Source organism: Sylvia atricapilla, chromosome 6 (genome assembly GCF_009819655.1).
Source record: "Sylvia atricapilla isolate bSylAtr1 chromosome 6, bSylAtr1.pri, whole genome shotgun sequence".
Classification (NCBI taxonomy): Eukaryota; Metazoa; Chordata; class Aves; order Passeriformes; family Sylviidae; genus Sylvia; species Sylvia atricapilla.
Window position 1 is genome coordinate 59,177,301 of NC_089145.1, and position 22,611 is coordinate 59,199,911.

At 38.9% G+C, this 22,611-nt stretch overlaps 1 protein-coding gene across 1 annotated transcript; it reads right to left on the reverse strand.

The window, feature by feature from the left end:
- Window positions 1–1,722: 1,722 nt before the first annotated feature.
- Window positions 1,723–21,420, reverse strand: BRMS1L (BRMS1 like transcriptional repressor). The gene is given in 12 exon segments (XM_066322215.1): window positions 1,723–3,272; window positions 4,920–5,046; window positions 5,747–5,786; window positions 7,213–7,277; window positions 8,627–8,710; window positions 9,083–9,179; window positions 10,458–10,537; window positions 13,177–13,304; window positions 16,573–16,663; window positions 21,181–21,247; window positions 21,249–21,275; window positions 21,277–21,420. Coding segments are annotated over 12 exon segments (1,074 nt in total). The 3' UTR covers window positions 1,723–3,148.
- Between the last annotated feature and the right edge of the window lie 1,191 nt (window positions 21,421–22,611).

A 22,611-nucleotide genomic window follows, 5' to 3' on the forward strand; every position in this document is an offset into this window, starting at 1 on the left:
TACCGTATCATCCTATATTCTAAACTCTAAAGACTGCTCTTCTTATCTACTTTTTCCTTGCTGCCTTAGCAGGATGGAGAGGGGCTGCATTCTTGGGTCCTTTTGTTTTCTGTCCTTTAACCTATCTCCAGTTAATCACCATCTTCCTGCCTGCCATGCCTACATCTCAAAGCCTTCATTTCTGTTTCACTCACAGGTTTTACATCTCCAGTATTTCTTACCAGACAATCACATCCATAAGCCCTTCCTGTCCCATCTTTCCCAACACCAAACCCAAACAAAACCTCACACAGAACTAACTGAACCTATTGTTGGAAGACACCACAGGTTTTCAACACGAGTGAAAATTTCAGTACTTAATCATCTCTTACCACTTGATGGGGGTGGTGAGCTACTTAGACAGGCCTTAGCTTACAAATACACAGTAAGATGTCCATGGATTATAAATAGCCCAATTTTATAGTTTAAAAACAAACACACTACAACAGAGTGCCAAAATTCAAATGCATTTGGAAAGTTTAAGAACTGCTTATTATGAAATACCCAAGCTAAACTCCAAATGATACTTACACAGTAAGTATTGTCTGGTGTAATCAACTGTACTCCAACTAAATATATCAGACACTTCACTGAGGAAAAGATGAGCAGATCAATTTCCTCTGTGTGTTTGGCAAAAACCAAACTGTATCTCCTCTGAAATATAACTATTGATAGAGAAGTCTTTTTTACACATGTACAGAAAGTTGTTTTTGTCACTCAGTGCCTCTTGTTCTTCACTTACTTACTTTTTCACATATTACAGAATTCCTTGCAGCACTTTACAGATCTAAATCCTATTTGTAGCATTAGAATAATGCTACCAAAGCTTGAAAAGTTTTAATGTAGTGGTGTGAAAGACAAAACAGATGGACAAGAGGCTAACAATATCTCTACTTCAAAGGACTAAAATCTGTGAAAGACCCCACTTACATTTTATGCTGGATCAAGCAAAACATTACCTGTTCAAATATTAAAAAGATGCAGAGCATGTACCAAACATGATACTAAGCATGAAACAAAGTTATAAACAAAGACCAAGCTTTACAGCTCTCCCATCACGTATGCAGAAATGGTGACATGTCAAAAAGGAAAGTCACAACTCAGTTTCCTGTACTCCTAGTAATGGAACAGGTAGGTCCCAGTTGTCTGATCACTAATCTCCATACTGCTATGATCATTACCTCATGCTGATAGGAATTGTTTATTCTGAATAAAAACACCACACTCAAAGTGTCAGTCCAAACCGCAGAGCTGTACGAAGCAAAGTTTTGCTTTGTAGATCAGATCAGAAAAGGCTACTGTAAGACTAATCAATTGCAGCTACAGGGATGCAGAATACAGAAGAGGTAAAAGGAAAGTGGTGAATCATAAAAACAATTTAGAGTACCCAGCATGACATAAATACAAATGATTTCAAGTTATGAGATTCTTAGCAGTGTTTATGTTTGATTTATAAATGTCACAGAATAAAGCTTCCATAAAATATTTTGTAAAAGTTTGTAAAAACAAACAAAATCTATACAGACAAACTCTCAAAAATCAAAAGAAAAAAGTTTAAGTCACAAGTTTTTTTAAAAAGCTTTACGCCTTCTGGTTATTTGAGAATATTTCCCTTTGCCATTTGGTAGATCAACAATTCCAACAAGGCTAGAAAAATCAAAGAGCGAAACAACATAAAAGATGTCCACTACCACAGATCATTTATTTATATACTAAGTTAAAAAATGCAAATATTTAATTACAAAAAGTTTATCAAACAACTGTATACATACAGTTCATATTGTTAAAAGCCAACATGTCAATCAATATTTATGTACATTTGATTTATAATGTCATACAATTGTAGAAAAGCATCACTCGGCAGAAACTGATTTGGCATTTGGAAAGTACTTACCACCCTGCACTAGAAGAGACATTTAATTCATATGTTACAATAAAAATATTTATTTGCTGTGATCATTTAAAGCAAATGGAAGCTTTATTTTCTCCAAGAAGAAGTCATCATTAAGTGGAGATTAAAGTGCACATAACCAACACGTTAACAATTCTTCAACAATCTCATCTATCATTCCAGATGCTCGAAGCACATCACAGTAACATCAAGCATTTAGGACTTTTTTCTCTGTGGCTAAAAAAGCAAGACTTTAAAAGACATTCAGCTTCCTAAGTTGCATGAAATACTTCTGGTGTACAATAAGATGAAATGGGGTACAGAAATTTTGAAAATAGTGTTTGGTGAAAAACTCATTCTCCCAGATATACGACTTCCTGGGGGACTATTCTCCTTTCCTAACAAAAATTCATCATATTTCATACAACTGTGGACCAAACATGCAGGCCATGCAACAGCATTTATGTAACCATCCCCCCAGTCGTTCTTTGTGGGCTACATATAACACAGGTTGGAGCAACACTGTCTACCTTATGCATAAATTTTGCTGGCAATCAAGAACAAACATCACCAATGATTTGTCTGCTATACAATAGGGTCCTACACTAGAAAAGTGCTCTTCAAAAACATAGTTCAAAATATTGGCTTTATCTCATTACAAGCAATATAGTAAACCTTACAAAATATAATACAGTCGGTACTAGCAGAGCTGTTGAGGACAATAATTATAATAAATCAGCACACTTTGGATGAAAGAATGCCTATGCATGTTACAATCTATTCAAAAGCAACAGCTGAGCAGGCTAAATTTACATCCACCAGAGAAGCATGACACAGTCACTGAAAATAAAGTGAGTCGCTGGTAATTATGGTTATCATTTTTTTCACACCAACTGGTCACCAATGGAAAAAGATTTCATCTTTTTTTTTTTTTTTTTTCAGTTTACAAATATGATAAGTTTTGAAGCGTTACACTTGAAGAGCATACTTCATATCTTAGGCACTGGACCCAATTTAGAGGCAAAATGTCTGTTACCAGGATTTACCCTCCTCAGGTTTCTGAAGGCCGTCCATATGAAGCTTACATACAGCACGACCAATACACATTAGATACTGCTGTAAATATGTAAGGAATACAAAACACTATTAAATACAATTTTCACCCCATGGCACATCACGCATGGCAATACCACTTGTTTCATATCCGCTGAGCAATGGTCAGTTGTGGTTATGCTTTATTGAGTATTTTCCTTTCTGTAGCTGAGAAATATACAGCTTAGACTTGCTTCCATCCGGTCTTTTAAACCAAACTTCATCATGGTTAATTGTTGTAATTATGGCACTACAGAAAATGAGGAAAGAAGGGTCAGGGGAAGAAAAACAAGAAGAATTTAGAAAGCCTATAAGTTAAAAATAACCTCGAAACTGCAGCTGTATTTCCACATAGTAAATGAAAATACGCATTAGTTGTAAATGCTAGGCCCAAAAGATACTAGCATCACTCTAATGATAGCTTTTATAGAATTTCTTGGCAACTGCATGTGTCTTTAGTGAAAGTAGCTAATGTTTTAGCCATCTATTTTATTCTCTTACAAGAAAACCCTAACAGGTCCAAATACTTTAATTGTCTAAAAGAACAAGTCACACAGAGACAACACAACAATAAACTAACCATGGTAAAAAAACAAAACAAACAAACAAGAAAAGCCTTGACATCACATTGAATATGAAGTACTTGAAAAAAAGTTGAACATGAAGCCACAATTTAAAGCACAAAATGTATTCAACTCTTACTCATTATATCAAGACCATAAGAAATAAACTGAAAACTGGTTTACTGATTCACTGTTAAACAAGCCCTGCTTTTATGCTCCTTTAACACCAATATTGAACAAAACTCCTTCCCCATATCCCACAGAAAAAAATACCATTTCAAGTAGTAGATTGATGGGGAAGATAGAAAGCACAAAACTAAAGATTAAAAGAGTTAATAGAACAAAGATCTATTTCATACTGAGGCTGACAACTCCCTTTAGTTGTAGAAGTTGAGGAGTCTGGAAAGCCCAGGAAAGCTCCATTGCATCACTGCCCTGTTAAGCATCAGCTTTTGGCTGATGTCAGACACTGGATACTAAGATCTTTACTTGGTCCAGTACAACTGCTGTGTTCTCCTAAATGGATCCAGAGGTTTTTTTCATTTCAGACACAATCTGTATACCTTCCTGTTTCAGCCCTGAACACCAAAATCACCAAAATTTGTTTCTCTTCACCATACACAAGAAAGAAGAGAAACAACCAGTTCTACTGACGTATGAAAACAGCCAGTTCTACAGTAAACTACTGACATATGAAATCAAAGTCAATTTTCCTGAGCACAGGTACATATTTAATCAACACTGGGCTTAGACTGATTTGCGCCATTCAGTAAAAGGTAAGATATACAGTTAATTTTAAATACATTCAGACTTTCAGAATTTACAAATATTATCCATGCAGGGAAAATAATTTATAGATCTTAAACATTCAACCAAATTTTAACTCAAATGTTTAGGCTGTTCCAAGGCAGAACCTTTCTTAAGAGAAGAAAATACCATTAAAAAGCTCCTCTCTTCTTTCAGAACACTAACCCATGGGAAGCAAAGCTTAACTTCAACAGCATAAAGCGTTTTTCCATAATTAAGCATTTTTGGGAGGGCCAACAAATACCCAAGATACCAGAAAAATAATTACTCAAAGGCTATCAGAAAGTTGTAACAGCTTAAATTGCTGCAGAGATCCTAACGTGACAATCCTTCAGCCAATTCCAACCTTTACTAGCCTCTTTCACAAGTCAGTACTCTTCTTTGGTAATAATGCCTGTTTTCCAAGGTGAACTAGTAAATGTCACTGAGGTGGCAGTATTTCCACACAGGCCTTACTCTTCAGTGCCATCATCCTAGTTATTGCTTCACATGAATGTACAGAGCTGCACAAACTAAATCACATTTACCTTGTAGGACATTCATCTTTCTTGTCAATGCATATCGTCTGCCCTCGTCCATACCACTCACCGTCATAATAGAGTCTTCCTTCTTCAGATCTAGCACTATGTAGATGCTTTTCTAATTTGACAGGTGCTAAATTAAGCAATAAAAGTGATTTAATTTTGACTTCATAGAAATCAATTCGGTGGTTAAACACACTTTCACCAAGTTATTTACACACAATACACATTTTTCCCAAAAGTAGTCTCTCTTAATAATTGTATGAAAATGGGAAATGTGACCTTTTTATTTCCAGTCAGAAAATTAGAAGTTATATTTTCATTTCCAAATAGAAGCTATCACCTACACACCTACTGTCCCTTTTCCTCCTCACCTCCAAATATGTGATTTTACTTAGCAAGAACATGCTTCTCATTTCAGTGCCAAATATGAATACCACTCCTTCCCCACAGCTCTGCTTTTTCAGGGCTGTAGCTTGCAGTCAATGTGAGCATCCTTTGAAACGCACCTATAAGGTCCAGATGCTCTCAGCTTTCTGCTTAACCTTGTGCAAACACTAGCATAGCTTGCTAATATGAATGTAAGTATGAAGTAAATCACTGTTAGAAGCCTGAACTTTTGTTGATAATTTTCTAGAATTTGTGGCAACAGAAACAACAGCAATCAGAAGCTGCAGGTATCAGAACCTGAGATAGGGGAAAGACAAAAGCCTCATCTTCCAGCTACTTTGCCCCATCCCCCAGTACCATAATAAATACAATCTGCCTGGAGGCATTTTGCATCACTGGACACAGCAAGTTCTGTCTTGTGAAACTAGACCGTGTTTACTTACGTTCTGCCTTTACTCTGTGTGGCCCCAGCGTAGCCATTGCCTAGAAACACAAAAGAAAATTCAAGTTAGTCAGCAGGCAGAGTTATTTTGTTTTAACTGTCAGCTTTAGTTGCGGAGCAACATGCAGTGGTATTTGCTTTTATATGCAAGTATATACTTGCACTTACATGCATAAAATACAATGAGAATTCTAAAATAAAAATGTGTTCAATGGTGACTCAGCAGCTAAATAATAAGGCATTTTGAGGGTGAAAAAATCATCTTCTTTATTAAGTTCTGGTTTCAATAACTCAAGCTTTTCTAAATGAAATTCTCAAAATTGCTCTTATGTAATTCTGTCAAGAAAATACAAAATTACATTAACTCATTCTGAAAAACAAAATGCTATATGAACAATCTAGTATTTTAATTTATATGTTATAAGCTCATAAATGTTACTTCATGCAAACTCCAGACCACACATAACCTTGGGGAAAAAAAAATGCACTCTAGAGTTTTGGGGGGTTCATTTGTTTGCTCTTTTGGAACTTTAAAAATTATTTCCAGAAAAGGCAAAACTCTAGTAGATCCTGGGTTTGTTGCTATTGTTTAAAATTGTGTAAAACTACAGAGAAGAACTTGAGGGGAAAACACTCTGTGTCTCTTCCTCTGATATGATAGACAGAAAAGTCAGATAAGTTCTCACATAAAGGTCACATTTTAATTCCTGTTTAGGAAATCGGTACAGGGAAAAAAAGGGGATAGAAACTGACTCAGAGCCAACTCCCCATCAAGTTTTTGAATTCAGCTAAGTGGTTTGCTATTCCATAAGCTGGGAAGCACTAGGATACTAGGGGAAGCTTTCTGACTGCAGGTGCAAGGCAAGGATAGCATTTCATTACAGCAAGACCTAAAAAAGGCATTATGCAATTAAAAGTTGGATTTATTTTTTTCAAATACATCAATTGACTAAACAAAGTTCTCTTCTGATAAACCATGATTCTCTTGTAATCTGAGAAAAACACAGCTCCTCATTTTTATGTAAAAAAAAGGAGAGGTCAAAGCACAGAAATCTTCTTAAAATAAAAACCTTACTATATGAGAACATGCCATATGAGATTTTAAAAAACCTTCACATAAAGCAAAATCCTATCATAGTTTCTATCCAGTTAGCTTAAACTATGAGAAAGCAGATCCACTTAACACAGGCTGTAGGCTCACTCTTCCATGAAAAAATATGGAGTCTCCATTTTAGAGATCCTCTTGTCCCCCCCTTAAATGGATTCCACTGTATGATTAGGGTAGAACCAGAATAAATAGCAGTAACACAGATTGAAGTGAAAGGATTAGCTGACTACTGAAGAAATAAAAATCTATTTAGTGTTTTGACCATGTAAGAAATCCAGTTACATATTTTTAAGTCGCAAAAGGACCAGACATGAACCCAGCTAAATCCAAAGCCACTGGCATTCATCCTATCATCTTACCTTCCTTATTGTTGTCCAGTCTTCAAGTATATCAAGGTCTTGTAACATATAAACTATATAAGGGCGTGGAAATGTTAGGGAAAACTTTAAAACAGAAATTATAAAAACACTCTAATGTTTGCAGAAAGATATCAATAGCTCTGCTCTGCATATCTTCCACAAAAATGTACCAATATGAAGTAAAAGCTCAGTGCATCTTTGAATAATGCAACCTAGAAGTATACACTTTAAGAATTATTAAAAGAGGTAATAGTAGCCTGAATATCTACGTAGTATTGAGTTCAACATAAGATAAACAGCTGAGATACAACCACTCCATTCCTAACAGTTCAAAGATTATTCTATTTGCAATAATTCAAATTACAATTAAAATTCATTGCAATTGCAATGTACCACTGCAAAACAGCACCTACACTAGTATCAGCTTAAATAAAATAATTATTTTCACAGTGTTCTGCAACATATATCTTCAGGAGAAAAGTGTGGTCAGCACCACACATCTGAACATCAAATATCCAAAGAACAGGAGGTAGAAAGCCCCCTTCCTTAAACTATCACCTGCAAAGGAAAAAATGTGTATTAGAACAATACATGAACTTCAAATCAAAATTCCATATAGTTCAGCTATTCCATTACAACAGTCTTCACTTTCTACTTTGTTTCTCTCCATTCCATCTCTGAAAAATAAGTTCAGCAAAAGGTGCTATGGATGTTCAAAAAAATAAATCTCCTAAAATGAAGAGTAAGCTTACACTTAAAATTCCATATGAAATTTTAAAAACCTTAAGCCACTTTCAAATTTGTTTTTTGCTAAATAGCAAAAAATTACAAATCAAAAGCTGTGTAAAATTTCTAGGTATTTGCTTTGCATGGACCTGACTAGTTCTATTTCTCAACTACAGTCAAAAAGAACAAATTCATTTACTTCATCACTGAAAGGATTTTTAGCTTTATAAACTGTCTGAAATTGCTGAGATTTTATATCTAATACTGTAGTAGTATTTTTGGTTTGGTATAGCAAACCAATACTTGCTATAAAAATAGCAAGGTAATTGATAATTCGCAGAATCCAATGCTATTTATATGGTCAGTTGGTAAAGTTCAAGTGACCTAACTTGATTCTGCTTTTGTCTTGTAATTCTATCTTTCTTTAAGAGTTACAAAAACCAACCTTTAGAAACATTCTCTACATAAAACTAGTAGCTAGGCAAGAGAATCTTAATTTTAATTTTCATGATTGGATGGCTGTGTCAACATGGCTTCTCTAATCTGAATTAGAACAATGTCTGCCAAGCAAGAATCAGTTTTGATAATGCATTATCACTTCAACTTGATATTAATGACACATGTAATAAAATTAGCTATAAAACTGCAAACACTAATAGAAAGAACAATTATTTCAGTTAAAGGATATCTGATACAACAACAGGTTTCTTTTTATCTGGGCTAAATGGATCCTTCCTTTTCTTCCTGGACTGGAGCTCATCATTCCATAATTCTGAAAAGATATATTAAGAACATGCTATGAATCAGAAACATTTTCACATTTAGTTCTTTTTATAGCAGAAAACATTATCCACAAAGAAAAAAGAACATTTTCTGGTGAGAAGCTGTTTCTAAACAGAAAAAAGGTGTTACAAGATTACGTAGGCATAGATCAATACTCTCAAAAGACACAAGGGATGCTGACAACTGTTAAACCAAAGTTAAAGTTTAAATTCAACCCCCTGCCCAAAGTCTACAGCTGAATAGCATTCTAGCAGATAGCCTAAAACTCACCAGAAATACTATGTGTACAGTCAACTAATTAGTAGCCAGCAGAAGATTAAAAAACAAATTAAAAAAACCTTCTAACTGAATTTCCATCTACCTGAGGTAATGTCAATGCTATGTCTGTCTTCTTCAAGTCTTCTAATCTTCTCTTCTAGTTCACTCTGTACAGTATCATACAACAGAAGCTTCTCACTCTATAAAAACAAGATTGCAGATTTTTACATTACTAAATTCAATAATCTAAATATTGACAATTTAAGGCACCAGTGGAAGGAACATAAGAATAGCTTTTTTAGAAGGCACAAAGCATATGACATGTCCCTCTATCCACTTTCTCAGCCTGAGATCCTAGCTCCTTAAAGACAGCACACTCACTTAACACAAGTGAAAATATAATTACATATTTATCTAGATACATAGAGAGAGACAGACATATATGCAAAGCCAAACTAATAAAAAGCTTTTCAACATCTTCATTAACAACTCAGACACGGGACTCCAAGGAATATTAAGTAAGTTTGCCAACAACACTAAACTGGGAGGGGGCTGCTGACTCCTTCAAGGACAGAGAGGCCCTGCAGAGAGACTTAGACAAATTAGAAGGCTGGGCAATAATTAAGTTAAAAAAGAACAAGTGCTGAATTCTGCATTTAGGACAAGGTAATCCTGCACGTACAGATGGACTAGGAAATGAGAGGCTGGAGACAGCACTATAGAAAGGGACAGAAAGCTGAACATGAGCCAGCAGTGCCCTGGCAGCCAGGAGGCCAACCCTGTCCTGGGGACATCAGGCACAGCATGGCAGCTGGGCAAGGGAGGGATTGTCCTGATCTGCTCTGGGGCAGCCTCATCCTCAGTGCTGGGGTCAGTTTTGGGTGCCACAATATAAGGATATAAAGCTATTAGAGTGTCCAGAGGAGGGCCAGGAGGATGGTGAAGGCTCTGGAGGGAAAGCTGTATGAGGAGCAGCTGAGGTCACTTGGTCTGTTCAGCCTGGAGGAGACTGAGGGGAGATCTCATCCTGCTCTTCAATATCCTCACAAGGGGAAGCAGAAGGGCAGGTACCAATCCCTTTACTCTTGTGACCAAGGACAGGATCTGAGGAAAAGGCATGAAGCTGAGCCAGAGGAGGTTTAGGTTGGATATCAGGAAAAGGTTCTTCACCCAGAGGATGGCTGAGCACCAGAACAAGCTCCCCAGAAAAGTGGTCCCAGCTTGTCTGAGTTCAAGGAGTGTTTGGACAGCACTCCCAGACACATGGTATGATTCTTGGTCCTTCTAACTCAGCACATTCTATGATTCTAATTTTTAGATGCTTTGAATTGAATAACCTCCTGCATGTGCTTAAATATTACATGGTAACTACATTCAAATAGCAAATAACTGCAATAATAAAACACACTGAACCTGAAACTGAACCAGACAGTAAAGTTAGATGAGATTAGCTATCAGTGTGAAATAGCAGGCACAACCTCACAGTGCTGTCGAGAGGCTTGAATTTCACATTCATATTTGTTCTTCACAGATTCCAGACAAAGCTCTCTATAGATACCTGTAATCAGAAAAATTACAGCAATATTGCTTTCTTTAACATATATCCACCTTCAGAATTCTATTTTAAGACTGACTGTAAGTCCCAACACATGCACACAGTGGAAAATACATTTATATTACATTAGGTACTTAGAGTGGCTGGCTGCTTTAAGGAATAAAAGTAAGAACAAGTAAATCCTTAATTCTGAAGGTCTGAGAAAAACTAAATGCTATTTTAACTCCTTCACCTGTCAGTCAATAAATTACACCACCTGTCACACTTAACTTTAGAAAATATGTCTATTTCTGATTTCTGATCAAACTATTCAGAATATTATCCGTTTTCAAACTTAACTGTGAGTGGCCTCCTCTATTTTCTAATTGGAATTCAAAATGAGGTTTTGTGGCTTTAAAACAGCTAGAAAACTGATTGAAAGAAAAAGGGTTTACAAAATAATATTTGGCATAAGACTTACTTTATAACGCATGACATTAATAAATTACATTAATTAACAAGACTGCTCCATTCTTAAAAACAGTCACCTTGTGATAAAGGGTACCACTTCTAAGTATTAGTAGCATTCTTAGACATTTCTGGAAATGTGTCCACTAAGCAGCCGAAAAAACCCTCAGGTACCTGAAATGTAATATCTGGCAAGCATCAACAGAACTTGATTTAACACATTCAATGCATTTAACAGAGAACACTTATTTTGCTTCAGATTAGAAACTCGGGAAGTTAATTTGCACACACAATGGTGGTGTCTTGCAACTGAAGAACTTTGAAAACCAACTTCCTTTATAATTAAACTTACTGCAAATGAACACAGTACTAGAAGAACAAAACTACCAGTAGCAATCCCTCTGAAAAATAAACCACAAAGTATTGTGTCAATCCTCTTTCCATAGTGATGCTATTCTAGAATTCAAAATGTTTTCTTACATTGCTATGTTATGCTGGCTTTTAGTTTCTTAATATTTATGGCTGACTGGCATATTTAGGTCACTGTTTATTTGCCTGAAATTGAAAAATATAGGTAGGAACCATTCTAGGAGGATCAACTGTTTTTCTGACTTGTAATTGCCAAGATCCACATTTTGTGTGAATAGTGCCTTAGAGAGCTGAGGAACACAAGTTTCTTTTCTAACACAGATGCAATTATATCTGAAGTTTAGCTAAATATAGTTTAGTTTGGGGGTTTTGTCACCACATCCTCCCCTTTCTCAGATAACAGTGGGTCTTTATGGGTTACCTGCTGGAACTCAAGTCCTGCTATTACCCACTTCTGTCAAGGCTCTCAAACAGTAAGAGCAAATAAGCCAGTTCTGCAGTCTCTTCCTGCTTTTTATGGAATAATTTTATCCAGGTTGGGGACAAATGGAAAAAAACCTCCCATTTTCTATTCTCAACCTAAAGGAAACTGTTGTTTTTAAGCTGAGCTTTTTTTACATTGAAACATGGCTCTTCAATGGTGCTGAGGACCAACCAGGAGAATGTGTAATGTGCATATCCCATACCCACCTACATGAAAGCACTGATGGACAGCCACATTTAAAACTGAAAGTAGAAAGCCTGGGTTAAGGCTGCTTTTATACCAAACCTTTTGTGCAAGTTCAACTGAGATCCTCCTGCAAAGCCCAAGAGGGCTGCTTAGGACTTGTCATGTAAATTTGGGCTAAGAACTTAAAACCCAGAACTGCTGGATCAGCAGCTGAGAAAAAGCATTACAGGAAAACCTGGAGGGAGAGAAATGCAACAGATCACAAGATTTCAAATTCTCAAAGTCAGAACTACCAATGAAGACACGGAAACACCACCAGCACTATGAAAAGTAAAAAGTAGCCTGCCATTTTCCAGTTTGCCTGCATCATGTTTCTGCTAAATTTCTTAGAAGAGACACTGCTATAACTTCTCTGGCTACAGAGATCACAGGTGTCAGTCTTTTGGCTCTCTGGCAGCCTGTGTTAGGTAACCCTTAGCTCAATCCTCCTAAGGGAATCAAGCTGTAACATGAAACAAATTTACTATTGGGAAGTACAGAACTTGGACTTCCTATAATATTACCATTTCATATGATTGCATACAAGAAGAAGATAAATGTTCTTGCCTTCTTCTATGAGCACAAAAACCTGTATAAACATTAGTTTAAATAACTAAAATTCAGCTTAGATAAAAGCACCAAGGACAAGAGGTTTTTCCTCTTTCCCTAGACAGAGCAGGATAGGAGCAGAGTAGAAGAGACACAGACTAGAAGAGCAGGAAAAAATGTCATCATATTAGATAGCAAGCATTTCATGACAGAGCACCTATGGATCTCTTCAAAAATGACCATTGTGTAGACTTGATCCCAAACCCTCTGACTAAACAAATTATTAGCTTTTATTTATTTATTTTGTTCTTACTACACAAAAACAGGCAGCCACTAAGTGAAACACAAAAAGCAATATTTTTAGCGTGATGCTATCAGGCAACTTATGCAAGGAGGTAAGCAATATATTCATTCTGACTTAAAAACTACTTCATATTTAAAATTATGAAACAATATTTCTAACTTTAAAACACACTCCTTCAACAATTCTAAAGAAAACAGAAGATTGACCTTAAAATGCATAGCAAGCTTCTACTTTGAAACAGCAATACTCATTTTACATGCCTACCTGCCACCTTGGTTCGGATTTGCATATTTTCTTGTAAAGCTGCCAATGGTTCTAAATATTCAGGTGCCTTTCCAGCTATGACCTCTTGTAGCTTTGCATCCACTTGGCTTAATCTCTCTTTGTAAAGTCTTAAAATAATAGAAATAAAAACATGTATTTTATTTAAAATAAAGCAAAAGTTAGAAGGAATACTTTAAAAATAACTATTTGTCATCCCTTTGTTAATGCTATGGAACATTGAAACAAAATGAGGATTTGCTAGAGTTTGAATTTTCCAATACATATTTTCTTTATGAACACTGTCCATGTCTATTAAGCAAATGCAAATAATCAGAAATGCAGAAAGGTTAAATGTATCTCCAGTTCAGAGGAAGAAGAAAAAAATTGCACATCCGTTAATAATAGGACATGAATCAACATGAAAAGGAGATGAAAAGGTGCTACAGTACATAAGAACAAACTGGGTTATGTCATGAGAGAGACAGTTTGTGGATAGAAATGATCATCCACATTTGTGTTCACACATCTGCTCCCACACTACCATAAACCAAGGAAAAAGAGATGGAGGTGCTTAAAGAAGCAAACCTCAATTCATGACCTGTGAAAACCTACATGAGACAATTTCTGACATACTACATTCCTGCCAAAAGGAAGTGTAATTCAAATATTTTTATTTTACCTGAAATTTAGTCATCCCATAAAAGCTGATATTTTCTGGCAGACAGTGAATCTATCTGCTTGCACTTTGAAGAATTTAATGTAATATCAATTACAAACATTCCAATCTCAATAAAGCTCCACCTTTTGTAACTGTTAGTGTCCCATGTTAGAATCATCAATATAACTAACTTTCCCTGTCCTCATTTTTCACCTTGCACCCCACAATCAGAAGGTGTAAAATTAAAGCAAACATGTACAAACTCTGTAACTGTTACAAACACACCAGATGTTACCTGCTTACACAGATGTACCAATGTCCTTGGGACAAGGATGCTGCTTTTCACTTATTTAAAGTGCACAGGTTAAGTAGTTAATTAGACAAAATATAGTTCATGTATACTGATATATCAAGACCTCTGAGAAACAGCTGCCTGTTCACCTTGCCACCAGGATCTGCAGCCAGCTAACACAGCCTGCAGCTGACCAAACCTCAGTTTGCTGGGCTTAACCCTGGGTGAGCACACTCTGCCCGTGGTGGTTAACACAGGGATAGCAGAATTATTTAGCCAGACCACAAGCCTGGGTGCACAGTGCACCTCAGTGGGTCAGCCACTAACATTTGATTACACAGCACCAAGTACCAGCTACATAAGAGCAAGCAGATATGGACTGGATGCTACCAGCAATTGGTACCACGCAGTGGTTGATGGACTACAGCTATTTATCCAGTACTTTCAAACAGTGATTTGTCCAAAATGAATAAATGCTACCAAACCACTGTAAATGCTACTTATAACATCCAAATTCAATTTCCCTGAGATGGAGGAAGAGGTAGACCAATCATTACACCATCTCTGCTGTTAGTTGTGACAAAAGTCCCATTGTTTATGCATCTTCTACTTTCCCAAACTTACCATCTCCCTGTTCACGGCTGCTTCTCCCTATAATCCCTCCTCCATCATTCTAATGCTCTGTTTCTGGTATTCCCACCATCACTATTCTTCCAGCCCACACAAAGACCTCTATCCCTCAAACTAACCAGTGTGTCTCTACAACACCCTCCTCCATATACCACAGCTCAAACACCATGTGTAAGCCCCCAACAGTACTTGCTTCCTTCCTTTCAAGACCACCCTCTTTCATATTGACTCCTTAAAGATCTGTTTCCACAAACTGTTTTCAGTCATCCAAGCTGCTGAACAGATGGAAGAGTAAAGCTGAACTCAAAAGCTGACAGTTTTACAAATGCCAAACCAGTCAGTACCAACTGGCTCCAGTACTCATCAGTTTGCTGCATTCCCCAGGTTTTTCCATGCTCAGCCCAAAGAACAGCAGGATAAGCAGTCTTCTCAAGACACTGCAGCAAGGAATTTCATGTTGGGCAACTCTTTCCAAACCCTGTTATTTCCAGACCTCACAGTGTCCTGTTATGCAAAGCAAGTTATATGTCTCAGTTCTGGAGCAGAATGAACTATCTCACAATATAAATATGCATCTGAACCATAACAACAACTGACTTAAGTTTTCAATTAAAGCATATGCCCAAGAACAGACCAGGTCTCCTCAAAGTTTCATTTACCAAGTACCTTACTAAGTTAGTTGCCAAAATGCCACCAATTTAATCTTGAACAGAAGCATCTAACTTGAAGGTAAAACAAATTTAACTTCACATACTCTGCTGGAGCTTGTCCAAAGAAGGAGCTGGTGAAGAGTCTGGAGCATGATTCCTGTGAGCAGCAGCTGAGGGAGCTGGGGTTGTTTAGCCAAAGGAAAAGGAGGCTCAAGGAAGGCTTACTGCCCTCTACAGCTACCTGAAAAGTTTGTAGCAAGGTGAGGGTCAGCCTGTTCTACCTGGTAACAAGAGGCAGAACTAGAGGGAATGGTTGCACCAAGGGAGGCTTAGATTGGATATTAGAAAAAAATTCTTCGCTGAAAGAGTGTTCAAGGCCTGGCTGCCCAAGGAAATGGTGGAATCCCTGAAAGTGTTCAGAAATATGCACAGATGTGGTGCTTAGAGATAGGGTTCAGCAGTGGACCTGGCAGTGTTAGGTAAATGGTTGAACTTCATGATTTTAGAGGTCTTTTTCAACCTTAATTATTCTATGATACAAATGACAGGCTGTAATAGAAATGACAATAACCTTTGAATAACTGTAGCTATTAACTTTATCTGTTCTTCTAAGTAGGTTTTTACTAGTTACTTCTGTAGGCATTATGGCAGAGTGAGAGAGAACAGTATTTTCATTTTATCTTGTACTGGTACCTAGTTTGCAGTAGTCACAAGAAACTTTCATTGGTACCAACTATGAAAATTACCACTGCAAAAAAAAACCCCACAACCCAATCTAATTTCTTACTTAGCAAAGACAATGCACTTACATCTGTCCCAAATATATAAAAGTATGAGAATGATATTGAATGAGTAAGTAACTACACAAAATCTCAAACTTCCCTAAAATCCCAATTCCTTGGTTCTCCATGGGGGTTTGATGCAACAGACCCAGACTAGCCCTTCACAGGAACATTTCAAAGCCAGACTCACAGCAAAATAAAAAACTATGTGAATACACAGAAGCATTCTGGAGCAACTGCCTGCCAGGAATTTCAGAATTCCCAGTCCCTACTCTTCCCCAAAAGTAGCATCCACGTACAGGAAAGACAAGAAACACCAGCTGCATACAATATTTTCATGGAATGGATCCTCAAAGGAGGCACTTGAAACATTAAAATACTTACTGATCTTTAAGGTCTGTAAATTGTTTTTCAAGATTGGACATTTCATCTAAACATTCCATTCGTCTTCTTTCACAGTCCTCATCATCCATTTCTAAGAACAACAAAACAAAAATTTAACAATATATAATGAATAAACTGGATATTTTGTTCCTAGTGAATACAAAGGAAGGGCACCTGAATTACAGCCATGAACAGTTTCTCTTATATTATTATTCTTATAAAGCAGAATATGAGAAATCTCTTGGCATATAAGCTACAAAGTAAGAAACCTAGATCTAATTCTAGAAGAAAGTCCATAAACAGCAATTCTTCTTCCTCAAAACAGGAAACAACAGCACTGTAAGACCTCAAGAGGGTAATTTCATGACTGAAATACAAAGAATACATAAAAATGCATGAAAGAGAAAAACCAAACAATGTATATCACATCAAGTGAAAGACACCATTAAGGATGAGCAGTTATAAGCCATCACTGAAAATTCAAGTGTATCCTGGGTTAGTACAAAAAAAAAACCAATCCCCAGAATGCAAACACAGTTCAGTATTACATTTGTCATATAAAATTCAAGATTTGTTTTATTAATATTCATTAAAGAAAAAGTAACATTTAATTTTGAAACAGGTTTCACCCTGTCCAGTTGAAAGAGTTCTTTGAACTTGAAACATTAATGTAAAAATATCTGCAGTTAATTTTAATGACCATTTGAAATTACTCTAATGAAACATTCCTTAATCTGTAAAGTCTAGAACACTCCAAACACTTGACTTGATAAGCTTTCATGCAGCAAAAGTAGCTAACGTTAATTTTTTCACAGATTTTATTTTAATTTATATACCTGATTTTTTTCATAATTTACCCAGGGAAGATAAAGCAACATAAAAAGACAATTTTCTGCCAAACCTTTTGACACTGCCATTGAGACATCCAATGTTACTAAACATCAGTTGTTAGCTCCATTGGCCTTTCTTAGATTGGAAAACTGAGGAAACTAAGATACAAAATTCTTGACCCTTTCCCAACCTTTCCAGAAAAAAAAAACAGAAAAAAAAAAAAAAGAAAAAAGGCTTTGTTGAGCCATATTCAAAAGTCAGAGAAGTGAAAGTGCTTTATAATAGCAGTATCTGCAGGAATTAGCCCTCTACTGTTACCCTAGAGCTGACCATTATCGCCCAGCAGCAGGCATGCAGAAGGGCTGGCCATGCACTAAGGAAATGCGGCTGAACTGCTGCAAACAGCCAGATCCTTGAGAGAAGATCCTGCCCCAAGGAGCCCTTGCTAATGTAAGCAGTTACTGTGGCAAGAAAAGTCCCACCTCCTGACAGGCAAAGGAGGATCCTGAACCCAGCAGGGATCACTCTTTTAGCCTATAAACAACTCCGAGCTTTTTGCCTCTTCCTCACTCCCGTTTTTCCAACAAACATGTTTAACTGCTTTATGCTGTCTCCTGCACCAACTCCAACACCAGCCAGCTGGAATGCAGCGTGCAAGTCTTCATTCTTTCTGTTTTGCAAAACAGGATGGCAATTTGTAAAGCTGATGAGGTAAAAGGAGTAGCTTCGGGGCCACTAGCTACTTGGAAGGATCTTATTAAATCAGATTGTCTGCTCTGCCCTCTCTGCACTTCTTCCTGAAATCAACACAAGTTTTTAAGACTAAAAGATAAACTTTCTCTGCCTGGACAGGAAAACCAGCAGTCAGCATTACAATGGCAGCTATGAGTCCAAATTAAGACCTAGACAGTCTGTCATACTACTGTCAGTACGATCATACAGGGCAGTGCACAGTTTTAAAACACAATATAATCTGAAGTATTTGAAAGCAGAGCAAGAAACTTGAAGACAGAACTTTAAAAAAACACAGTGAATGGGGAGGGTGGGGGAAGAGCATATCAGGCTGTTAAGAGATGCTATTTATGTTAAAATATTGCTCTCAAAAGTAAGGCAGAACCATAATCCCAGAATAAGGCAGAAAATAACATTAAAGAATAATGTTTATTTGACTGTTTGACACAATATCCAAGCCAAAATCGATTCAACAACTTATGATTTGGCCAGATTTAAGGAATGCTGCAATCATATTACTCAGTTGCATAAAGCATTCAGTGCTACAAAAATAAAGCTTCTTTAAAATGTGAAGGAATCTCCCAGTGAAACCAAACAGGAACAAACACTGGGATACCCACAGTTTTTCCCCTTTATTCTCAAACACGTTTCAAATGTGTTCTGCCATGCTTTTGATTCTAAGTCTGTTTTACTAAGGAGTTCACTCATAGCTTTCCTTAAATTAACATGGATTTTATTGCTTGTGTACGTTAGGAGGGCAAAGCAAAGAAAACTACAGCTTAACCCTGGCTGAGGATCAGAGAACACTCAGTGTTGGAGGGGAAAGGGACTGCATCTTACATTTTAAACTTGTTGCAAGGAAGTTGCTTATTCTTTGGCATCTGAGGGTATAGCTGACTTCTTTGTAGATAAAGAAATAACACACAGCTCTCTCCAATCTCCTCTCAGCTAGAAATACTCTCAAAAGTCTTTGACCTTCTCCCTGGAAGTCTTCATTCTACCTATCATTCATACTAAATGTCAATTCACATGTCAAGTTGCTCTTCGAGTGTTTAATCTCTATTCTTCCTCCAATAAAATACATAAAATGATCAAGACTTTCAGAGTCCTGACATATCTTTAATTTCCCACTTAGGGAATTTCTTCCTCATGGCTTTAAACAACACACAGACTATGGAACATGCATTGCTGAAAGAGTAAAATGCTGTAAGATCAAATTGCATGGCTTCCAATTGAAAATTTACATCACAGGAGGTGGGAGACTGCTCATCTCATAGTAAACAATTGCTGATAGGCTCATCCTGTCTCAAAACTTCAGATTTACCATAGTTTCATACTGCAAAAAGTATTTAGGGTATTTTAAACACTTTCAGAATCACAGCTGTTTTATCCTACTATACTCAAGCAGTCCAACACAGTAATTAGGGCAACCCGGTTTAAAAATAAAAAAAAAAAATCTACACAGCATTTAAAATGTAACAGCACCTAAAATAGCTTTTTTTATAAGATGTGGCCTATATAAAATGCTTCCAAAATAGCTAAATTCTCCTCTGGGATAGTGAGCACTATTTGTGGCATTTTAAATTCATCCCTAACAAACTGTTCTATGTCCCAGTCAATAAAACACCTGTGCCAAATACATAACATCAAAATGGACAGGAAAAAAGAGTGCCAGTCCTCAAGGACAAATCATGCTTCCTCTAACAGCACCTTTTGTCTTCTCAGGCATCTACTGGAGACAGAAAAAAAATAACAAAACGCTGAATGCAAGTAAAGCAAATGACAAATTTAAGAAAAAAAATCATTACTCATTTCAATTAAGATTTATTTCTTGGAGTACTAACTATTTTAAGGCTGTAGAAATAATATGCTTCCAATATTGGTCAAGACACTAAGACAAGCATACAATTTTCTATGATCATCACACTTTAAGCACTCCCTTAAAGGCATTTCTCTGTGGAATGCAACAAAATCATCTGTAGAGCTTCTTGTACTGTTTTAAAGAAACACGAACAGACTACATTCACTTAAAACACACTTACTCCTTCCTAACCCCAGGCCCTCAGGCACATGGTGTGATTCCTGGGGTGTCCTGTGTAGAGTCACGAGTTGATCTCAATGATCCTTCTGGGTCCCTTCCAACTCGGCATATTCTAGGGTTTTAATCTGGTGATATAGGGGCCTGAGCACTGAATCAATTCAGCTGCCAGAATAGGGAATAGGGCTGGTCCTGGTCCACATCGACATCAGGACTTGTCTCAATTCACTAACCCTGTCCAACTTATTTTCCATCCACTGTCTTGCACCTCCTCACCGTTCAAATAAGGCATCACAAACTCCTACTGGTTATCAACCTGGAAAAACGTTTTAAGATCAAAGACGGAAAGTAGCAATCACAAGGAAAGCTGAGCAGACAATAATAACCTCTTAATAATACAGTGGGGGATATAAAAGTGATCCTTTCAAAGCTAGATTTCAGCTACTAATGTAATTCAAAATCCACAGTCCAGAAGGAAAAAAGAAGGGACGTTCAGCTGAGCAGAGGCTTGAAGTGCTATGCAAAAGAGGCCAGTGGTATTGACAGGGCTTCCAACACCCCCCTCAAAGACAGAACTTAAAACACCTAGTTGAAATTCACGAGGCTGCACGGAAATACGCGCTCCTCTGTGCGCACACAAGCGTACACGTCCGCGTACACGCCAAGCCTTCAGCGGACCCCTCAGCGAGGGAGTCCCCCCAGCGAGGACGCAGTGAAGCCCGGCAGGGCACAGCCCACGGCCGCTCCAGGGAGCGGAGCGGCGCGGCGCAGGCCGCCATGGCCGGGAGCCAGCCTGCTCCGGAGCCGGGGCTCGCCGGGCTCCCGGCCCTGCGCCCGGAGAGAAGCCGCGGAGCCGAGCAGAGCCTGGGCCGGAGCGGGGGAGAGGGCAAGGGTGGACGGCCACCAGAGCCGGGGCGGAACCGGCGTGTCCCGGGGGCAGCACCGAGCGCTGACGGAGCCGCCGCGGCGCCCTCTCAGCGGCGCTGCCTTGCGGGCGACCGTGGTACCTGAGCTGTCCCCTTCCTCGGAGACGGACGAGCTCTCGGTCTCCTCCTCCTCAGAGCTGCTGCCCTCCGTTCTCTCCGTAATCCACTCCAATCTCAATCGTGATTACTCTCCTTCTTCTCCCGGGAAGGACCGGAATCGTATCGGCGGCTGCTGTGGAGCCCCGAGCCCGCCCTTCCCGCCGCCGCTCCGCCGCTGCCACCGGCCGCCCCGCCCACCCAGGAGCCTGCGCGCCCGCCCATTGGCCGAGCCCGCCGCAGTCGGGCGTCACCGCGCGGCGCGGCCTCTCTGGGAATTGTAAGTCCGCCCCTGAGGGGAGATGGCCGGCGGGCGCTGTGAAGGGCAGGGTCTGCTAGCGGCGGCTTTTTTCCGCCCCCTCTCCTGTCCCGGGACACTCGTGCTGGGCGTCCAGAGAGGTTCATCGCGGCCGGGCAGAGTTCGGAGCGCTTTGTACTTGGCCGAGTCTCCCGCAGGAGGCCGAGCGGGGCTGCGGCCCTGTGCGGTGGGGAGTTGGATCGCGGCCGTTCCCTGCCGCAGCAGCGGAGGGACCGCGCGGGGCCTCGCGTGTCCCCCACCGCCCGCCGGGCTCCTGCGAGGAGTTCTGTATCCTGGCAAGGCGTCCCTTATAGCTCGGATCTCAGAGGGGAGAGCTCCTGGCGGTTATTAAGGGGAAAGTCTTTACTGTGAGGATGGTGAGGAACTGGAGCAGGTTGCCTAGAGAAGCTGTGGATGCTTCCCCGGAAGTGTTCCAGGCCAAGCTGGATAGGGCTTTGAGCAGCCTGGGCTAGTGGAAAGTGTCCCTGCCCATGGCAGGGGATTTGGAACGAGATGATCTTTAAGATTTCTTCCAACTCAAACCATTTTATGATTCTATGAATAGTGGCCTCCCCGGCAGAACTTGCTTCTTCCCCAGTGTCACATGCTGTCCTGTACCCAGTGTGATTTGCTTTAAATCAAATCAGACTTAACTAAAACTGACAGCTGTCTACTGACAGTGGGTATGAGAAGGGACTAGAGATAATACTGCAATCTGTGCAGTGTTGGGATCGTTTTTTTGGCTTTCAGTACCATTACTTTTCTGCTCATTCACCAAATGCTGTTAATTGTGGTACATAAGATGTACTGAATAGAAGGGACGCTGGAAAAGGCTGTCCCAACTGTCCCCTTGCTCTGAGGGACTGACAAGGATGTCTGGCAGGGTCCAAGAGTTCTGACATACAGAGCTGGTTGTGGCCTGCAGGCTAGTGTGGATGTCTTTGGGGTGAAGGTGACCTCACCTGTACTGCACAGGCTCACTCTTGAAATCTGGGCCAGCTGAAAGAGCACTAGAAAAGCACAGTGTGTCTCAGTGATGTGATGTGCCACTTCAGAGAAGTTAAGGTTGTGTGTGCCTGGCAGGAGCAGTTCTTCATGCTGAGATCCAATTTAGTCCC